This window comes from Microtus ochrogaster, chromosome 8 (assembly GCF_000317375.1).
Source record: "Microtus ochrogaster isolate Prairie Vole_2 chromosome 8, MicOch1.0, whole genome shotgun sequence".
Lineage (NCBI taxonomy): Eukaryota > Metazoa > Chordata > Mammalia > Rodentia > Cricetidae > Microtus > Microtus ochrogaster.
Window position 1 is genome coordinate 4,484,009 of NC_022015.1, and position 17,553 is coordinate 4,501,561.

A 17,553-nucleotide genomic window follows, 5' to 3' on the forward strand; every position below is an offset into this window, starting at 1 on the left:
CCATTGCCATTGTTCTTGAGTTCTCAGTAGTCCTCATTGTCCGCTATGTTCAGCAAGTCCGGTTTTATCCCATGCTTTTTCAGATTCAGGCCAGCTGGCCTTGGTGAATTCCTGAACGAACATCCCCATTGTCTCAGAGTGTGGGTGTACCCCTCGCGGTCCTGAGTTCCTAAGAGCACTTGTTCTTATAGAGGACCGAGGTTCAGTTTCCTACATGGTGTCTCACAACCATCTGTTACTCCAGCTCCAGCGGCTCTGACACCCTTCTTCTTGCCTCTGAGGGCACCAGACGCATGTTACACATATATGCATGTAGGCAAACATGCACACATATAAAGTAAAATCAAATAAAAAACTTTAAAGCAGAGTGAAAAGAGGCCAGGGGATGTTCGGTGGTAGAGAACTTGCCTACCATGCATCAGGCCCTGGGTTTTCAATCCTCAGTATAGACATACAGACAGGCAGACAATGAATTTATAAGAAGATTGATGTGTCTAAGTCATTTCTAGCATTACATTATATACAAAGACCCTTTGTAAATGTTATTATAAAATTCTTACCATGAATTACAGTACCGTTTTTATGGTTAAAGAGTCACTATGACCCACCCAAAGTCATGGCAATTGACACAGACTTGGGTCATAAAATCAGAAAGCTTGAGCCCTCTCTACTTTATATGCCTAGCCAAGACTTTTAAAGTCTTCAGACCTGCATGTTGTCTTCATTCATAAATGGATCTCTCAACTCTGTATTCTCCACCTCAAGATGACCAGTAAGAGTCTTTTAAGCCCCCACAGCTTAGACTATGAGTATAGCCTTGGCTGCTAGGAAGTGATTTAGTAACACAGCGTTTGTGCCATGGTGACTTATGGCCTGTGGCCTGTTGAGTCAAAGAAGCAAGTGAGGAGATTATGACACAAAGTCATAAATTGTTGAGTATTTCTGAACTAAGCCCCACAGAAATCCAAAGAGATGTGGGGGTGTGGGGTTCTCACGGATGGTAAACAGGGCATTGAAGATGAAAGATGGCATTTTTCACATTCATCAAGGAAGTAAGACTTTACTTAAGCGCATATTCGGGTGTCAGTGCTAGGAATATTGTGATGGACTGAATGCAGGGTCAGGTGGGGGAGACAGGCATTCATCCAGTAAACGAATGGGAAATCAAATGATCACCAGTGTCTGACAGAGAGGTGCATTGTGCTGAGATGGTGTCATGTATGTAGCTCATAGGTGGGTTAGCATCTTCCAACCGACTAGTCTAGTGCTCCAGTCTCCTCTGTCATAGGGAACGGAAGCACCCAGTCACAGAGTTGTGAGGTTGGATGCCACCCACTCTAGGCCAAGCATCTCATTCTGTGGTAGATGGATAGCAAGCACACAGCATCGGTGGCTGTTGTGAGTTTCGATCACTCATCAAATGCTTGGTCACGGCGCACCGTGCCTGAGCTGGTTAACTAGGAAACATGGTCCAGTTCTTCATAGTCCACTTGGTGAGATGGATATTGAAAAACAACCAATCTATATGAATCGCATAGCTCCATGGAGAAAATCAGAAGTGAGGCTTTATTCTTTCAATCAGGGACCCTGAGCTTGGGTGCTTGAAAGCAAGGGAAACTTAAATGGGTGAAGCCGACCATTGCGGAGGGGAAATTAGGCCGTCGACAGGCTAGATAAGGCACTCAAGTCAAAAATGTTTTTGAACATAAAAGTCACAGAAAACCACTGAAGCGCTGTGAGGTTGTAAATCTGATCGGATTGGATTTGGGAATGTTCCTTCTGGGGTGGCACGGGGTCGGGCGGGGGAGGCAGTTTGAGGAGCAGAGCCAGAGCTCAGATCTGAAAGAGGCTAATCATGGGAAGGACAGCGACCCAGGGGGAGTGGATGGGGAGTCTAATGCATCGGGAGAAGTGCAGCCTGTGCCAGCAGGGCTCCAGATAAGACTCTGTCTGCACCCCTGTTCTTTACACAGCCAATACCTCTGCTGTATCCAGGTACTGCTGGCTGATGTGATCTACTAATCAAGGTGCCCATGAAGTTAACTCTGTAGTTAGCTGTTGTAAAGTAGAATTTAACTCAAGTTAAATGTAATGTGGGAAAATAAGATTTTAAATATTTTTAACATAAATAAATAAATATCCTTACTATAGTAATTAGCTTGATTTAACCATCCCATGATGGATCACACCACCACCCTATAAACTATATAATTACTTGTCAATTCAAATTAAGATAAAAATACTAAAATAAGTGAAAGTCAGCTAAAACATGTGAATGTTCTATGAGAGAGGATTATTGATGGCAAACAGATTATTGATGAATACAGAAACCACAGCAGCTCTGACAGGTGATCTATTGGCAATGGCAATGGGTCTTCCTTGATTATGGTACAGGGCTCAGGTGGGGTGCAGTGGAACTTGCAATCCCCTGAATGTGTTGGAGGATACAGAGCGAGGCCGAACAGGTCTTTGATCCACTCGTCACCTTCAGACAGCTCCTCTCCCATCAAATCATGCTCTTGGCACAGATTGGCCATGATCTTATTTTATGCCTTTTGTTTTTTTTTTCAACAGGTGGTAACAAACAGGGATACACAAGAAACTCTCCTCTGTATGGCCTGTGTTTTTGAAGTTTCGAATAGTGAACATGGAGCACAGCATCATATCTACAGGCTTGTAAAGGACTGAACCTGGTTATTTATATAGATAGAAATCTGTATATACACACACACATATGTGCACACACACACTCTCCATTATCCAACGACTGACTGTAAACCTCACCACAGGTGATGCCCTGGCCCCCAGGTCACACCCTGACTTTTCTAAATCCTGTTTGAGTGAACTTATTATTATTTTTTCATGTGTTCTTGCTATCATGTAGCTGTGAAATTGTGATGCAGTTTTTTGTGTATTCCTCAGATCTGCAACCCACAATTCCTTGGGGAAGGTGAATCTTACCAGCCTAAACCTCTCTCTCTGCAGACCTGTTTCCTGTTGTGGTAGAAAATAGTTCTGAGACAGAGGATTGGCCACGGGGCATCGACTGCCTTTATACAAATGTATTTAGTTCTTTTGTTTGTTTTTCCAACATAAAATTCTTGTGTTAAGATACAAGTAAAATTAATCTTTAAATGTAAATTAGTACAAGAAAACTAAGATTCTTTAGACTTATCTTTGTAATTAATTAGGGTGGAAGTTATGGAAGAATGTAATTCACTAAATTATTTTTTAAATGAAATCTTTCTTTCTTTTAAAAACCAAATGTTAAACTATAGCCTTAAGAAATACTTGGTAGAAATATCCTAATGAGACAAATTTTTTACCTTCCCCTTCAAGGTTAAACTAATACCTTAATTCATTAAACTGTTGAAACAGGTGTTGCAAAGGAAGAAATTGTCACCCCTTATCCTTAACATATATAGTATATTTAAAAATGTAAAATTGTATTGTACTAATGTGATAATTGATTATTTAATGAAAAAGAAAAGATGGCTCTTTTTGCAATAAGTAGATAATACTGAAACAAATCTAAGCTTACAATGTTATAGTCTTGTGTGTGCAGTTACATTTTATATGGTCAACCAAATTTTTTTATGGAGAAGAGTTCACATTTGAACCACTGAAATTTCATAGCAAAAATTTTTAAATTGGCATGAATACTGCACTGTGAGTTGCAAAGGATGTAGAATCGTGTGGCTGGGAGAAAACTGTCATCATCTGGACAAGTAGAAGGCTCATCGGGCTTGGTCACTGCTCCCCCAGACTGTCACTGTCGCAAGCCTCCTCACCAGCCTGTGGTAGTTGGTTGCTGGTAACCCAATGTGCGTGAGAAGCTCTGAGTTCCTGCACGTGTGGATATTCAGTTCTCTGAACTCCTGTTTCCTGTGGTTTCCTATTGCTCTTCACCTCTCTTGATCTGCTTTACAGTTGTGGATCTATTTCCTCTGAGCGCGTCCCTTTCCTTGACATCTCTTCATAAGCCTCAGTGGTTCTTCATGCGCTCTCTCTCCCCACACCCCTCTCTCTGATCTTTTCAAGCAGACTCCCTCATTCAGGTAGTTCTGTTTCCAAGAGAGATTTCACCACTCTGATCTGAGTATTCCAAAGCATTGCCCAGCAGCATTGGTCTCATGTGGCCAGTCTGGGGTTACTTTCCTATGTTCTTTCTCACTGGGGAAGCAAGAAAGGTTACCCCTCTGCTTCCAAGGAAGGCAAGAGGAAAGCTAGAGTTTCCTTAGACTCATGTGTACACACACACACAGATAGGAATATGTGAACACAGTAGAACATGACATAAACTTTTTAAGTTTAAAAATCAAACAGCATGGCGATTTTTTTTATGTGTGTGCCAAGACTATCAAGTTAAATCCTACTTCTACTATATCCAGGTGACACACACCCCTTCTTTGTTCCAACATCTGCTCTGGCTGTGCTTATATGGTATTCAGCTACTTGTGGTCTTCGGTGGTTGGGCGTGGCTGGCATGTAGCTAAAAGAACCACACTGGATTGACTCTTGTCTCCTCCCAGCTGCATCCCTGGTCCCTGGGAAGACCTGAGGAGAATGTGCAAGACTTTGTCATTAGCAATATGCCTCCCTTGTGTGAGCCAGCAGGGCATTGTTCTCTTCAAGAGAACTAACTGCCTTGGTTCCCTGAGTCTAAGCGAGCCCTCAAAGAATGGTTACCCTGGGTTTCTCCTGGTAGTCTTCAGATGTTTAAAGATCTGTCCTGGGGATGTTTCTTTAGCTTTGATTTCCTATATCCTTCCTCTAGAGGAATGTCCTACTATCCTGACACCAGGACCACACAAATGGGTACAAATGATCTGTGCCTACAGGCCAGGCCATCCCAGAAGGTGATGGGGGAGAGGTCTACCACTCAGGAGTGGACTTGCCTCTCTATACCTCCCAAGCTCTGGGGGTTTATTTCTCAAGTACCACTTAGAAGGTACTGGTTGTCAATGGGGAGGGGTATGCTTTCTCAGAATTAGGATAATGTCTCTGTTGCTTCACTGTCTGCATCCTCTCCTTCCAAATGCCTTTCCCATGCGAGCGGTAGGAATGGTCCTGACTCACTTTTTGCTCTGAAAACAGCTATTAATTCTTTAATATATATATATATTTTTCAACCCCCCCCCAACTTATTTCCTTCCTTATATCTCAACCCTTCCCAGCTTCCTGTTCTTTCTCACCTTTAAAGAAAGAAAATAACCATCATCTTACGCCATGATGAAACACCATGACCAAAGAAACAAATTGGGGAGTGAAGGGTTTACTTGGCTTACATTTCAGCATCATAGTCCATCACCAAAGGAAGTCAGGGAAGGAACCCGAGACCAGGAATTAATGCAGAAACCCTGAAGAGGTGCCGCTTACTGTCTTGCTCCTCATGGCTTCTTTATCCTGCTTTCCTATAGAGTTCAAGACCAGCAGCCCAAGGATGACACCACCCACAGTGGGCAGAGCCTTCCCCTCTCCAGCACTAATTAAGAAAATGCCCTGCATCCCCTCCCCCCTGCCCTTTCGAGACAGGGTTTCTCTTTGTAACAGCCCTGGCTGTCCTGGAATTCACTCTGTAGACCAGACTGGCCTGCCTCTGCCTCCTGAGTGTTGGAATTAATGGCGTGTACCCCCACCACCCGGCTCTACAGCCATTTCTTATGGAGATCTTTTCTCAGTTGAGGTTCCCACCTCTCAGATGCTATAGCTTGTGTTAAGTTGATATAAAACCAGCTAGCACATCCACCATGGCAAATTCATGCTGCCCATATACTTAAGGGTGTACAGGCATCCACTGGAACCACAACCACACTCTTAAAAGAAAACTGGTTTTGGCTACCCCAGAAGCTATCAACTGTCAGTAGCTCCTCAGCCTTGGGATGGAGGCTCATGAACCCTTCCCAGCCTCACTCAGTGCTGGAATTTGCCCAGCTTGTTCTCACGGCCGCTGTGGGTTTATGAGACCGATGACCCTTTTATGTCCTAAAGACACTGTTTTTCTCTCCATCACCCTCTGTCCCACCTCCTGATCCCCCAGTCTTTCCTTTCTGTCTTTAGGAGTCTTCTGGGGTATCCCTGTCTAATCAATACTCAGCCCAGACTCGCTTTATCTCCCACATGAAAGCCTTGGGTAGGATTGCGTCTGTTCTTCTTGGTTCCTTCTCCCTCTTTACAACTCCCTAGACCTTAAGGATGTCCTGGCCGAGTCCTGTCCTCTCTCTTCTCTCACCCCTCCCTTCTTAGTGTTGTCTCACAGTGACTCTAGGACAGCTCTGTCAGGGACATGTATAGACATCTTGCTCGCTCATCACCTAGTTTAGAAGCCATCCTTTCAACCTGTCCTGAGACTCCCACAGTCCAGCAAACTAGAGACCAGGGACATTTTGGCTAGTTCACTGGCCATGCCCTGTGTGCTGTCAGAGGTTTTTAGAATCTGTGTCCACTTTCACAGTTGTTACAGCTCATTGCTCGGGGTTGCGCAAGGTTCAGCCTTATGTGAAAATGGCTGCCCTTTCTCTTGCTTGTCGTTAGCATATTGATAACCAGTTTTTCTCCACTTGTCCTGTGAAAGCTTCTCTCCTATAAACCTCTTTGGAGGGGAAGGGGGTCAGGAAGAGCCAGGTGGGTGTTACTCTTCAACATCCCCCCTCCTCCTGTACAGCTACCATCTCTTTCCTGTCGCCCTTTCTGCCATCTCTTGGAAAGCTGGGTACAGCTAGCCAGCACCTTCCCTGTAGCCATCTGACTTCCATTTAAAGAGCATTTCTGTTTTGTCCTGTAGCCCTTACCTTACTGGGGCTTAAAAAGAGACACCCCCTCCCCCTCCGATTTGGTTCTCACAAGCTCCCACTCTCTTCCTCGTCCTTTAGTTGTTGGGGTTATTGGGGTGTGTTTCTCTTCTTCGTCCTTTAGTTGTTAGAGTTGTTGGGCTGTGTTTTAGCTGTTGGGGTTCTTGGGGTGTGTTTCTCTGCACTGCTTCATGCTAGCTGTTGTGTCTCTTTTGGCTTTAGGGGTGGAGTGGACCTGGATCTGTTCAGGAAGGTGGCTCATACTCAGACCAAAAGAGAACACAGTTCATTCCCCTTCCCACAGGGTGAGAGGTGCCTGGTCCATAGCCTCCCGGCTAGTTAGTCACAGACAAGGGTGAGGGCTTCTCTTTCTTCTTCAGCCTCTTCTGGGTGGAAGCCATCTTTCCTTGGTGCTCTGTGCTTAAGTGATCCCTGAGAATGCATGGGCAGAGTCACTTCAGATCCCCTGTAGCTGTCCCTGGACCACGAGCAGAAGGCAAGCCTGATGTGTCTCTACACTTCCTCTGAGGACAGTTCTCCAGCCACAGGCTTTGAGTCAAATTTCTGTTTGCCACCCATCTCAGCAGCCAAGTCCTGTTCACACACCAGCCAAAACAGAGCCTTTGGTGTTAAAATCCCTCAAAGGACTTTTAGATCCAGGTCTTCATTAGGCTTCGGTACCACGGTGGCATTAGCCACTGTTTTTATACAACCGCAAATTTTGAAGTCACATGACAGTCAGTTTTACAAACCAGGTACCTGTAATTTGTATACTTTTTGTATCTGCTCTGGTGTACCATACCTGTCCTAAGGAAGGGTAGAATAACTAACTGTGTGTTGGGGTCCTCACCTGTGACCTTAGGAGGATGCATGAGTTGCTGACTTCTCTGTTGATGTTTCTGTGGCTAAGCCCTGCACGTGTCTTTTCTGCAAAGCCTTAAATCTTGGAGATGTCACGTCGTAGGGTGTCGGTGTGACGGGCTGCCTGGGAACCGTGAGCCCTTTTGTAAGCTGGAAGCATTTCTCTTACTACTGTTACTTTTCGTTTCCTTTAAGGGAGTTTTCACTTCCCAGCTGCCAAAGCCTCCCAGTGAAGCAGTGCCTTAGTACTACCTTAGTAGCCGCCAGCCTTTTCTCAAGCCTCTTCTCGGTGTCCTTTTGCTAATTGGCCCAGTATCTGAAGCAGGACAAGCCAAATCATTCTTATTTTTGTTTCAAAAGCCCGTTTTTTAAATCCAGCTCTATAGGAAGCTGAGGACTTGGTTTCAGACAAGCCGAATGGGAACCCAAGTTCCTCCCTTGACCATGCTCTCACATCCGCATCCATACCAAAACTAAAGGCTGCCACCCCGCAGTTTACTAGCAAGAGTGAATTGTACTTTTCATTGATGCCTTTTTAAATCCATGACCAAATACTTAGCTATTTGTGAATCTTCTGCACTCCTGCATGAAAGTGCCTTTGGCTCGAGATTCCAGCTTAGAAAGTGCCACCGTAATAACGACAATTTGTAGAGAGACCAAAAATATTTTGAGATCACCATAATGCCTTTGGTTAACCGGGATGAGTAACCAATCACAGGCCTCTATTCACGAGAGCACCGCGTGGTCCCTGCCTGCTGTGAGTCTGCCTGCCAGTGGGGACCCCACCACCACTCAACCTATAGCACAGTGCGGCAGTGGGGAACCCTGCAAACTGTTGTGTCTGTGTGTGCCGACTCCCCCCGCCCCCCACTGCCCGGCATGTCCGTCAAGTCGTCACCCAGCTCTGCATCCCTGGGAAGGAACTCGCGCACAAGCACCCGAAATCCCGGCCAGTGGACAGACACCACGGCTTCGCCTTCCCCATGTGTCCATGTCCAGTCTATGGAGACTCTCATCCACTGGGACAACAGTGCGCACTTGCCTGCTTTACACAGCGATACCGTTCGGTTGTTGGAAGCCTCGAATTGAGATGACAGTGCAGAACAAAAATCAAAAATGGGTTCATTAGGGTCATTGCAGTCGAAGTGTCTCTGGGCAGATTTTCTGGCTCCGGATGTCCGAAAGTGCTGTAAGAGACTTCCAAAGAGCACAACATTTGCAATTTGGCGTTTTCAAGAATGTTCTAATCCTCAGAGAGCCAACTCTTTGAAGTATGTGTCAGCTTAGAGTAAAATCTTTGTGCATCTGGAAAACCCTACAGTCAGGAAAAGGACAACGGAGGCAAAAAGGAGCCAGGAAAAAAATAGTTTGCTTGGTTTTTTTTTTCTTCTCTTTTCCTTTCTTTTTCTTTCTTTTCTTTCTTTTTTTTTTCCAATTCCTTTGCTGATATAAGTGTAAAAGTAATGACAGATAACTTCGGAAGTTAGCCTCGAAACACTACCACATGTGTTCTCTGTCCTTCCCTGGTGTCGAAGAAGCAGCCGCTCTGGGCTCGGAAATCACAGAAGTGATTTGTATCCACCCCAAGTTGTATAAAAGTCCTGTTTGTTTTGTTTTTAAAGGAAAAACAACTATCAAATGGAAAGGAGAATTCCTTAGTACAGGTTAGAGTTAGTTGTCTGGTGTCTTGGACTCCTCCCTGGCAGGAACACACCACAACTTGAAGAAATGAGTCACCCGTGTTTCCTTGTGCCTCCTCCTAGTCAGTGCTGTCTTGTTTGGCGGTAGTTGTCGCTCCTCAACTCTTGCTTATATCCTTAAAAATGAAGGTTTTGTATTTTAAATGTACTGCATTGCAAAGGGTAGGCCTCACTGAAGTCGTGTGCCGTCGACTAACATATCTGTATTTATTGCGCCTTCCTTACCTGTTTTTTCTGTGAATCTGCATTGGGTCCCTGTGCCCACATTGTTTTAGGTAGAAGCAGCATTGGTGCGTGTGTCCCCACCCTTGCTCGTGACCATAGGGTCAGATCCCACTCGGCTGCAGCCTTGCTCAGCCTGGCCCTTGTTGGTCTTCACCATGGACATTCTATTTCCCCTCCTTCTTAGAAAGGCGGGCAGAATCCACACGTCCATCATTTTGGAAAACCTGTCCATGAGTTTTGTGTTTTTATTTTTCAGATTAATTGTTTCCTGTGATTAGTTTCACTGTGTAAACTAGATATTAACTGCACTTCTTTAAAAACAATGTACGTCTCCTGTTACCTCCTTGAAAGATCAACTTCTCTAGGCCTTTTTCAGTGGGCTTATGACTTCAGACAAGGAAAAAAAAACGGTAAAAACAAAAACAGTACGTGCCTGAAAAATGACAAAAAAAATCTTTTTTTTGTGATGTTTAAAAAACCTGAAAAGCCTTGACTTCTTTGATACGCTCGAATTTTATGAAAATTGGTTTTTGCCTCGTGTATTTGTTCCCGTTCTAAGCGACTTCATGGCTTCTCTGTTGTCTCTGTGTAAAGTGTAGAGGATGGGCTTGTGGCGGAAGCGTTTCATCTGGTCAGTGGTTCCTTTGATATTGTACTGCTACTGGATCTGGATCTGCCGGAACCTGAGCCATTGGGTGACTGGTCCTCTTTGGGGAGACCATGGAGAAAGAGGGTAGAGGGGCTTATCCAAGTTTTCTTAAACTGTTTGCAGAAACTTTGAAAAGGCATTTGGCTAAAGCTCCCGGCAGTACAGTATTCTTGTATTCGTTAACGTTTGTGTTTAGGTACTGGTACCTTTTTGTTTAAAAATGTTGTAAGTGTTGGCTTTAAAGTGAATTTATCTTTAGTATGATAGTTATATGAAAATTATAGGGTTTGTGTGCAGAGAATTTTTTTATAAAGTGCTTTGTAAAAAAATGTATTCTAGCTTTCGCGGTACATATGTGTGATAACTTTAATATCCATGACAGTTAAGTGCAATTATTTCTTCACTCTAAAAATGCTATTTTTGTGTCAGTTCCTGCAGGTGTTTTCATGTCTTTGCAAAGTGACACATTTTGATGCCTTCTTGATAAAGTGGTAGACATTTTGTAGCTTTCTAGAAACTTTGTATCCATACGGTATCAATGAAAAAAATAAAGAAAATGAAAGTGTGGGTCACCTTTCTTGTCTGCAGAAGTCTGTGTTGTTGAGAATGAAATCTGCCTCCTTTTGTCGTAAATTACATTGCTTTCTTGGGATGGGAAGTCCACAACAGCCAGGTCATGCTCAATCCTCTTCTTCCACCATGTAGTGGGGATGATTGAACTTGGGTCATCAGGCTTGGCAGCCACTGCCTCTGCCCATGGGTTCGTCTTGCTCTCTGTGGGGTAGGGGTTATATGAAGGAGGGAGGGAAGTGGGTTGGAGCTGTGGTTGTGTCTACTGTGCCTGATCACTCGAGCTTTAGGTGTGTCGTACAGGGTTTCTTCAACACCCACGAGTTCAGTTGGCCTTCAGCCAACTGTCTCTGTCTCTGGTGCTTTGTTAAACTTGACAGAAGTGGACCGACAGATGGAACTCAGTTGATAGAATGCTTGCCTAGCGCAAAACAGAGCCTTACGGTTTGGTCCTCAGCACCGAATAAATGAAGTGATGTACTGCATGCCTTTGATCCCAGCACCCCACCCTTGAGGTAGAGATGGGAGGATCGGGAGTTCAAAGCCACCCTCAGCCACATACTTAGTTTGAGGCCAACTTTGGCTATATGAGACCCTATTGCCAAAATCCACAGTTTTGTGGAATAGCTTAGCTTGTCTGTGGGTTCCATACACACCCTGAGTCGCCACATCCTGTGAATCACAACTTGTATGTTGTTAACTTACTGTGTGCATGTTTGGGACCAAGGGCAGGTAGAGCCAGGGACTGGCAGTGCAGTGATAAATGCACTGTGAGCCTCCTGCTTGGTGCTCGTCTTCTCGCGGCTGGATGCATGTTGAGTCATGAGCTCCAGCCCCAGCGGCACTGGTGCCTGTGTGACAGGAGGTCCCACAGCTGCGTGCTGAGTGGCGAGTCAGGCACTGTGTCCCTTGTGTTGGCATAACCATTTTGCGCTGTGTTCCTCACTCCAGTCCCAGTGACATTGCTTCCCAAGACTCAGAAAGGCTAGCTTGTCATGACTGACAAGGGGTAGAACCTTATTTAGGTTCATTCAGCCTGATGCTTGGGCCTGATCTCTTGGCCTCTGCACCTTGGTTGACTAGAGACAGTGGAAGCATCTCAAGGCTTGGAGGAAATGTGAGTACGCTGAGGGACATCATTGAACTGTGATGACTGGGACTTTTGGCAGTAACAATAGAAGCCCTCAGCTTGTGAGCTGGGCCTCAGGGGGTCTTGCTTCTCTGTTTCTGCCTAAAGCCTGGGGCACTAGAAATGTGTGTTTTATTTCCCTATTCATATATTTTCATGGGTGCTGTGATCTGGTGCAGAGTGAAGGAGAGGCCCATGGAAGCTTTTTGTCTTAAGTGAGACACTTTGCTATTTCTGTTAGTCCATACGCTCTTGACCCAGGCTGGCCTCAAACTCACAGAGATACACCTGCCTCTGCTTCCCGAGTGCTGGGATTAAAGGTGTAGGCCACCACCGCCTGGAGTTCTTGACAACTTTTCTATGATTTAAACCTAAGGAAGTCATAGGCCTTACTTACGGCCGGTAAGTACGTCACAGACACGTCCACTACAAGTGCTTTTAGCCACTGAGCACTCCAGTCCCAAAGCCTAGCGCTTGGCATATGTCAGAAGCATTCTTTGTTAGTGCTGGAGGTTCGGTGGCGTTCCGCACCGAGTGAGGCACCAGGAAGACAAACACCAGAGCATGAGGGCATTTGAGGAGCATGGGGGAGGGGGAGCTAAGATCTGAGGGGACTAGCAACTTGGCTGGGAATTCTGATGCTTCCTTGCTGCCACACTGCCTCAGGGTACTAATGGACACAAGTAGAAAGCCGAGTTATCTCTTGTGTGAGCACTGAGTGACCGAGGAAACCCGTTCAAAATCCATAGTGGGAAGTTGTAAAAGTTCGCAGAGACATCTTCTGTCCAATGCCTGCTCATCAGATGTTTCAGTTGTCACGACAGCAAGTAGGCCACTGACCGCCTGGCTCCTCAGCAAATGTTTTCATTCACTTTAAGAATTCACCCCAAGAACCTAAGACTTAACATTTGTGCTCTGCAGTATTGATAAGGAACCAAATAAAACCTACAGGAAGAGTGGAGCTAACAAATGCAGCTGGCAAAATGGCTCATGGGTGAAAACACCAGCTTCCAGGCCAAACAGTTTAAGTTCAATCTTCAGGGCCCATAGGTTGGAAGGAGAGAGTGGACCCTGCTAGTTGGTATACAATGTAATCTTTAAAAAAAGAAAAAGGTGCCAGCAAACAACTCCAAAAGGAAACTTAGTATAGCCTTATTAATCTCCAACTAATATCACTCAAGGTAAAAATTCTCACTAGAGCCAATGAGGATTACTCCACAACTGGTACAAGTTTGGATTGCTGCAGAATAAAATGCAAGGCTAATGCATGCCCATTAGCATAGCTACAGGGTAAAAAGTGGATAAATTGATGATGACACTGGGTTATAAACATTTAGTTATAAAACACATACAGCACAGGGTTTGAACATCAGAATTTGATGAACACGTTCTAATCTACTGAGTGCAAAATGATGAACCACCCAATTGGAGGCTATAAGTTATTTTCAAGAACACAGAATTTTTAAGAATATTGACCATAGCCAAAGCAAGCAGTCAGGAAACTGGTCAATGCAAAGTGACCCAATGTCCAGAGTCTTACTGGGACACAGCTGTCACTATTTGTTAGCTTGCTGCTGTGGCTGCTTCCAGCTGTCATCCTCGGGTACGTTTACCTCCTTTGAAATCATAGTCCTTGGTCCTAAAGTTTGCTGCTGAAGCCAGAAGGGTGGCCCTCGAGTCCCAGAGAACCACCTGTCAACACTGCCTCAGGGCTGGGATTACAAATGTATCCTCCAATGCCTCTCTCTTTTTACAATGTGGGTTTTGGGGGTCAAACCCAGGTCTTTATAACCAACTGAACAATCCTTCTAGCCCCAGGAGTAGTGACTGTGATTGCTTGCCGCAGCTGAATCCACTCTCCAGTCCATCATCACCTAAGCAGTCAACAGCACCTTCCATGGCTGCTTTGCCCCTGGCTTGCCCTGTGGGCTGCATTCCTTGCCCGTGGCTTGCCTGTCTATTTCACGTTTCCTGCTGTCTGTGGGCTGCATCCTTTGTTCGCGTTGTTTCCCTGTTGCCTCTGACAGCCACACGCTGCCACCTGAGCGCTAATTTATCCACATAGTTCCATGTCGTTCCTCTTCGCCCCAGCAGAGTTGATTCCTATGTGCTGTGGTTTAATGCAGGGTCAGACCTTTGGGGCGCATGGTAAGTGGGCACCCAGCTGCCATCAGTGCCGTCCCGGAACTTTCAGAGCCCAGCCGTGTTTACTCTCCACCATAGTTTCCTTCAGACAGCAAGGGGCTTCCCAGAATCACATCAGAACTAGCACCACGTTTCCTTTGGGATATGAAATCCTGAATTGTAGAAGGGCGCCGGGTATACCAATGTGCTTTCTGTAATTAGCCCCAAGGCAAGTTCTCAGGATTCGCTCCAAGTTCTCCAAGACCAAAATCTCCCAGTTTCTGCTGAGAGGCATTCAGGTTGGGCAGATGCTGTGGCTCTTACTGGTCCCGCCCTCCAGAAGCAAGGATGCAGCTGGACCATACTGAGGATTTATTTATCCTTAATCTAGATATGGTACTAGAAACTTTGGCAGATCTTGGGGAGGTGCTCTAAATTTAAGTGTGCACTTAATAACTGTGCCTTATTGAACATGAGACAAAAATAAGGAAGTGTCCCAAATTCAACTATACATTTCTCCCTGTCATGAATGAAGCAAGCCAATATGAAGAAATGTGGACATTTTATATTAGTGAGCATGCTTGTGTATACAACATAGCCCCAGATTTCCAAATTTAAGGAAACTATTTGAAAACTATGTTCTTACAAATTAGGCAAATTTCTATATGTCAGAGGATTGCTATAATAATAGTCTCTCTCTGGTCTTAATGCAAAAGAAAAGGATTGCTATAATAGTCTCTGGCCCTAATACAGTAGAGGTAAAAATCAATATAGGAAGAACTTTTAAAGAAGGCTATATATGCCTCAGGATGAATAAACAATTTAATTCATAAAAAAAATTAGCCATGGAAATTAAATTATCCTTAGAGTAAGAAGTGGGTGTGATGACTCATGCTTATAGTACTCAGGAGGCTGAGGTAGTAGGATTACTGTGGATCAGAGGCCAATCTCGGCTACACTAGTATGAGACCCTAGCAAAAATAAAGAAAACACCACATATTATATAGAATACCCCTAAATTAGTCTCCAGCGGTGTTATGGAACATTACTTTAATTATGTAAAGATGTGTTTTGCTGCATTTGTTTAATGATGTAAAGATGTGTTCCCTTACCTGCCTAAGGCACCTGATTGTTCTACTAGAAAGCTCAACAGCCAATCGCTAGGTAGTAGAGAGATAGGTGGGGCTGTCAGACCGAGAGAATAAATAGGAGGAGGAATCTAGGCTTGAGAGAAGAGAGAATAAGGGAGAAAAAGAAGGAGATACCCAGGGCCAGCCAGTCAGACAGACACAGAAGAAGAAAGAAAAATAGGACGTACAGAATCAAAGAAAGGTTAAAAAGCCACAAGGCAAAACATAGATGAAAAGAAACAGGTGAAATAAGTTATAAGAGCTAGTGGGACAAGCATAAGGTTGAGCCTTCATAACTAATATTAAGGCTCTGCATCATGATTTGGGGGAGTTGATGGTCTGAGAAAGCCTGCTATAAGGATTCATGCGTTCTAACTCTCCTAGAACATGGCACAAAAAAAGGGAGGTTAGCATTGAGCCAGACATTCATTTCCCAAAGTTAAAGAACAAAAAAATTCGATAGGAAGGGAGGGCTGAATGGGAGAACCTCATGGTGGCTTTTACAAACTAAGTAGGAAACAAACAACAACAAAGTTTAAAGTTGACTCTTCAGTGTGTAGAGAAATCTTCAGAACACTGGCAGTTTGGAAGAGTACCAAAAATAACAGGGGAATGGAACATCACTACAGCACTTAGAGGAGACTTATGAAAATATGATAGATGATAAAAACATACTATTACAAGATTTTTATGCAACAAAATTTAAAATACAGATAAAAGTTAACTGTCAGAAAACAATAGGTAACTTCAGAAAATTGTCTTACGACAGTGGTGGCCTTACGGTCACCGAAGAGAACGAAACAGTAGCTTCTAATGGTAGCACACAAACCCAGGGAACAAAATCCTGCACTCTCATATACAGGATTCCAGCTTACCCAAGTCTTCTAGAATGCAGAGTTGGGATGAAAAGTGAAGCTGCTAATATATAGGAGATGCGGGTTCACGGCCGGATGAATGAGAGGCTGCTGAAGCTAATTAGTAGAAACCATTGGAACGTGTCCTGCTGTGCTACCTACAGACTGCCGTCACAGTCATCGGGGTACCTAGGCCATTTATCTTACTCAAGACATGTAGGAGCCAGAGTATCTTTGATTCTTAAATATTTGGAGATGATAGATGGAGATGGGCACTGTCTAGACAGGAAATGGACTTTTGTTTCACGTGCGTTTTCTCACATCATTTGGGAGTAAATTTGCACATTTTTAACGCAGCTGCATGTTGGCCAGATGTGGAGTTTCTCCCTTGCAGCCTGAGGTCAGTACCTGGGAGGTTTCATTGATTATAACATTGGGGTGTTGGGACTTTACACTGCAGTTACTTGCCTGAGGTCACTCAGTGTGGGCGAGTGATTTGTGGCATTTGGGCCTTTCTGGAACTATTGCAGGGAGGGAGGAGATCTTTTAGTTACCAATGGAAGAGAGAAAAGGAGCAGTTGGCCCCACCTCCTGGTTCTCACTTAGTACTATTCTTCCAATGGGGCTGTTACTGCTTGTCCGTCTCTGCCACAGCATCTGTGTAGTAGCTATTGAAGAATTCAGGGGCGTGGCCTGAGATGGGAGTCATGAAAAGCCTGAAAGTGAGAAGCTAACCTAGGAAGTGTAGGGTGCCAATGCTACAGCAGGGAAAAAGGACGTCTGGGATGGTGCACAAGATGGGTTTTCAAATATGCTCCTGCAGTGTTTGAGATGAATGCTGTGCACTCACAAGGGCAGTGTGTCGTGGGAGACCATAGACCAGTCCCACCCAGGAGCATACCAACAAGTTGAGTGTAACAGGGCAAACATCATAATGTGTGACAGACAAGATGGACCCCGTTCCAAGGATGCAAACTTGGTTTAACATGAGAAAATCATCCCATATAATTCCTGATGAAGACAAAAGGAGCAAAACCACATGAAGAGATGGAGACAGGTACGTCCAGTAGCATCTAATATCAGTGTGGACAGAAAGTCTATGTGTCTCCCAACCCTGTCAAATTCCTGTGTTGAAGCTCTGATCCTCAATGTGAGACAGAGCCTTAAGGGGAGGTAACTGTGGTTGCCTGAGATATAGGATTAGGATCCCCACTAAGGGGCTTAGGGTCTTTACAAGATCAGCGTGCGCCCTCTGCTTTCCTCCAGGCATGGTCACAGTGAAAAGGAAGCCATCTGCAGATTAGGAAGGTTGTCATGGGCAGACAGAATCTGCAGCACCCTGGCTGTAGACCTGGAAATGTGAGGAGTAAATGGATTTTGTTTAATTTTGTTTAACCCTAAACACTCATTTTTTATTATTATTATTTTTTACTGAAAGATCAACTGGGCAGTGGTGGCACACGCCTTTAATCCCAGCAGTTGGGACGTAGAGGTGGGCAAATCTCTGAGTTTGAGGCCAG

General features: G+C 44.6%; 1 protein-coding gene across 3 annotated transcripts in view; it reads left to right on the forward strand.

Moving 5' to 3' along the window:
• Positions 1-10,795, forward strand: part of Tead1 (TEA domain transcription factor 1) — a 228,957-nt gene extending 218,162 nt beyond the window's left edge. For all 3 annotated transcript variants that reach the window (XM_013347686.2, XM_013347687.2, XM_026781155.1), the window contains one exon: positions 2,575-10,795. In XM_013347686.2, coding sequence (XP_013203140.1) covers positions 2,575-2,688 — 114 coding nt within the window. In that variant the 3' untranslated portion in view covers positions 2,689-10,795. The remainder of the gene's footprint in view (positions 1-2,574) is intronic.
• Positions 10,796-17,553: the final 6,758 nt, after the last annotated feature.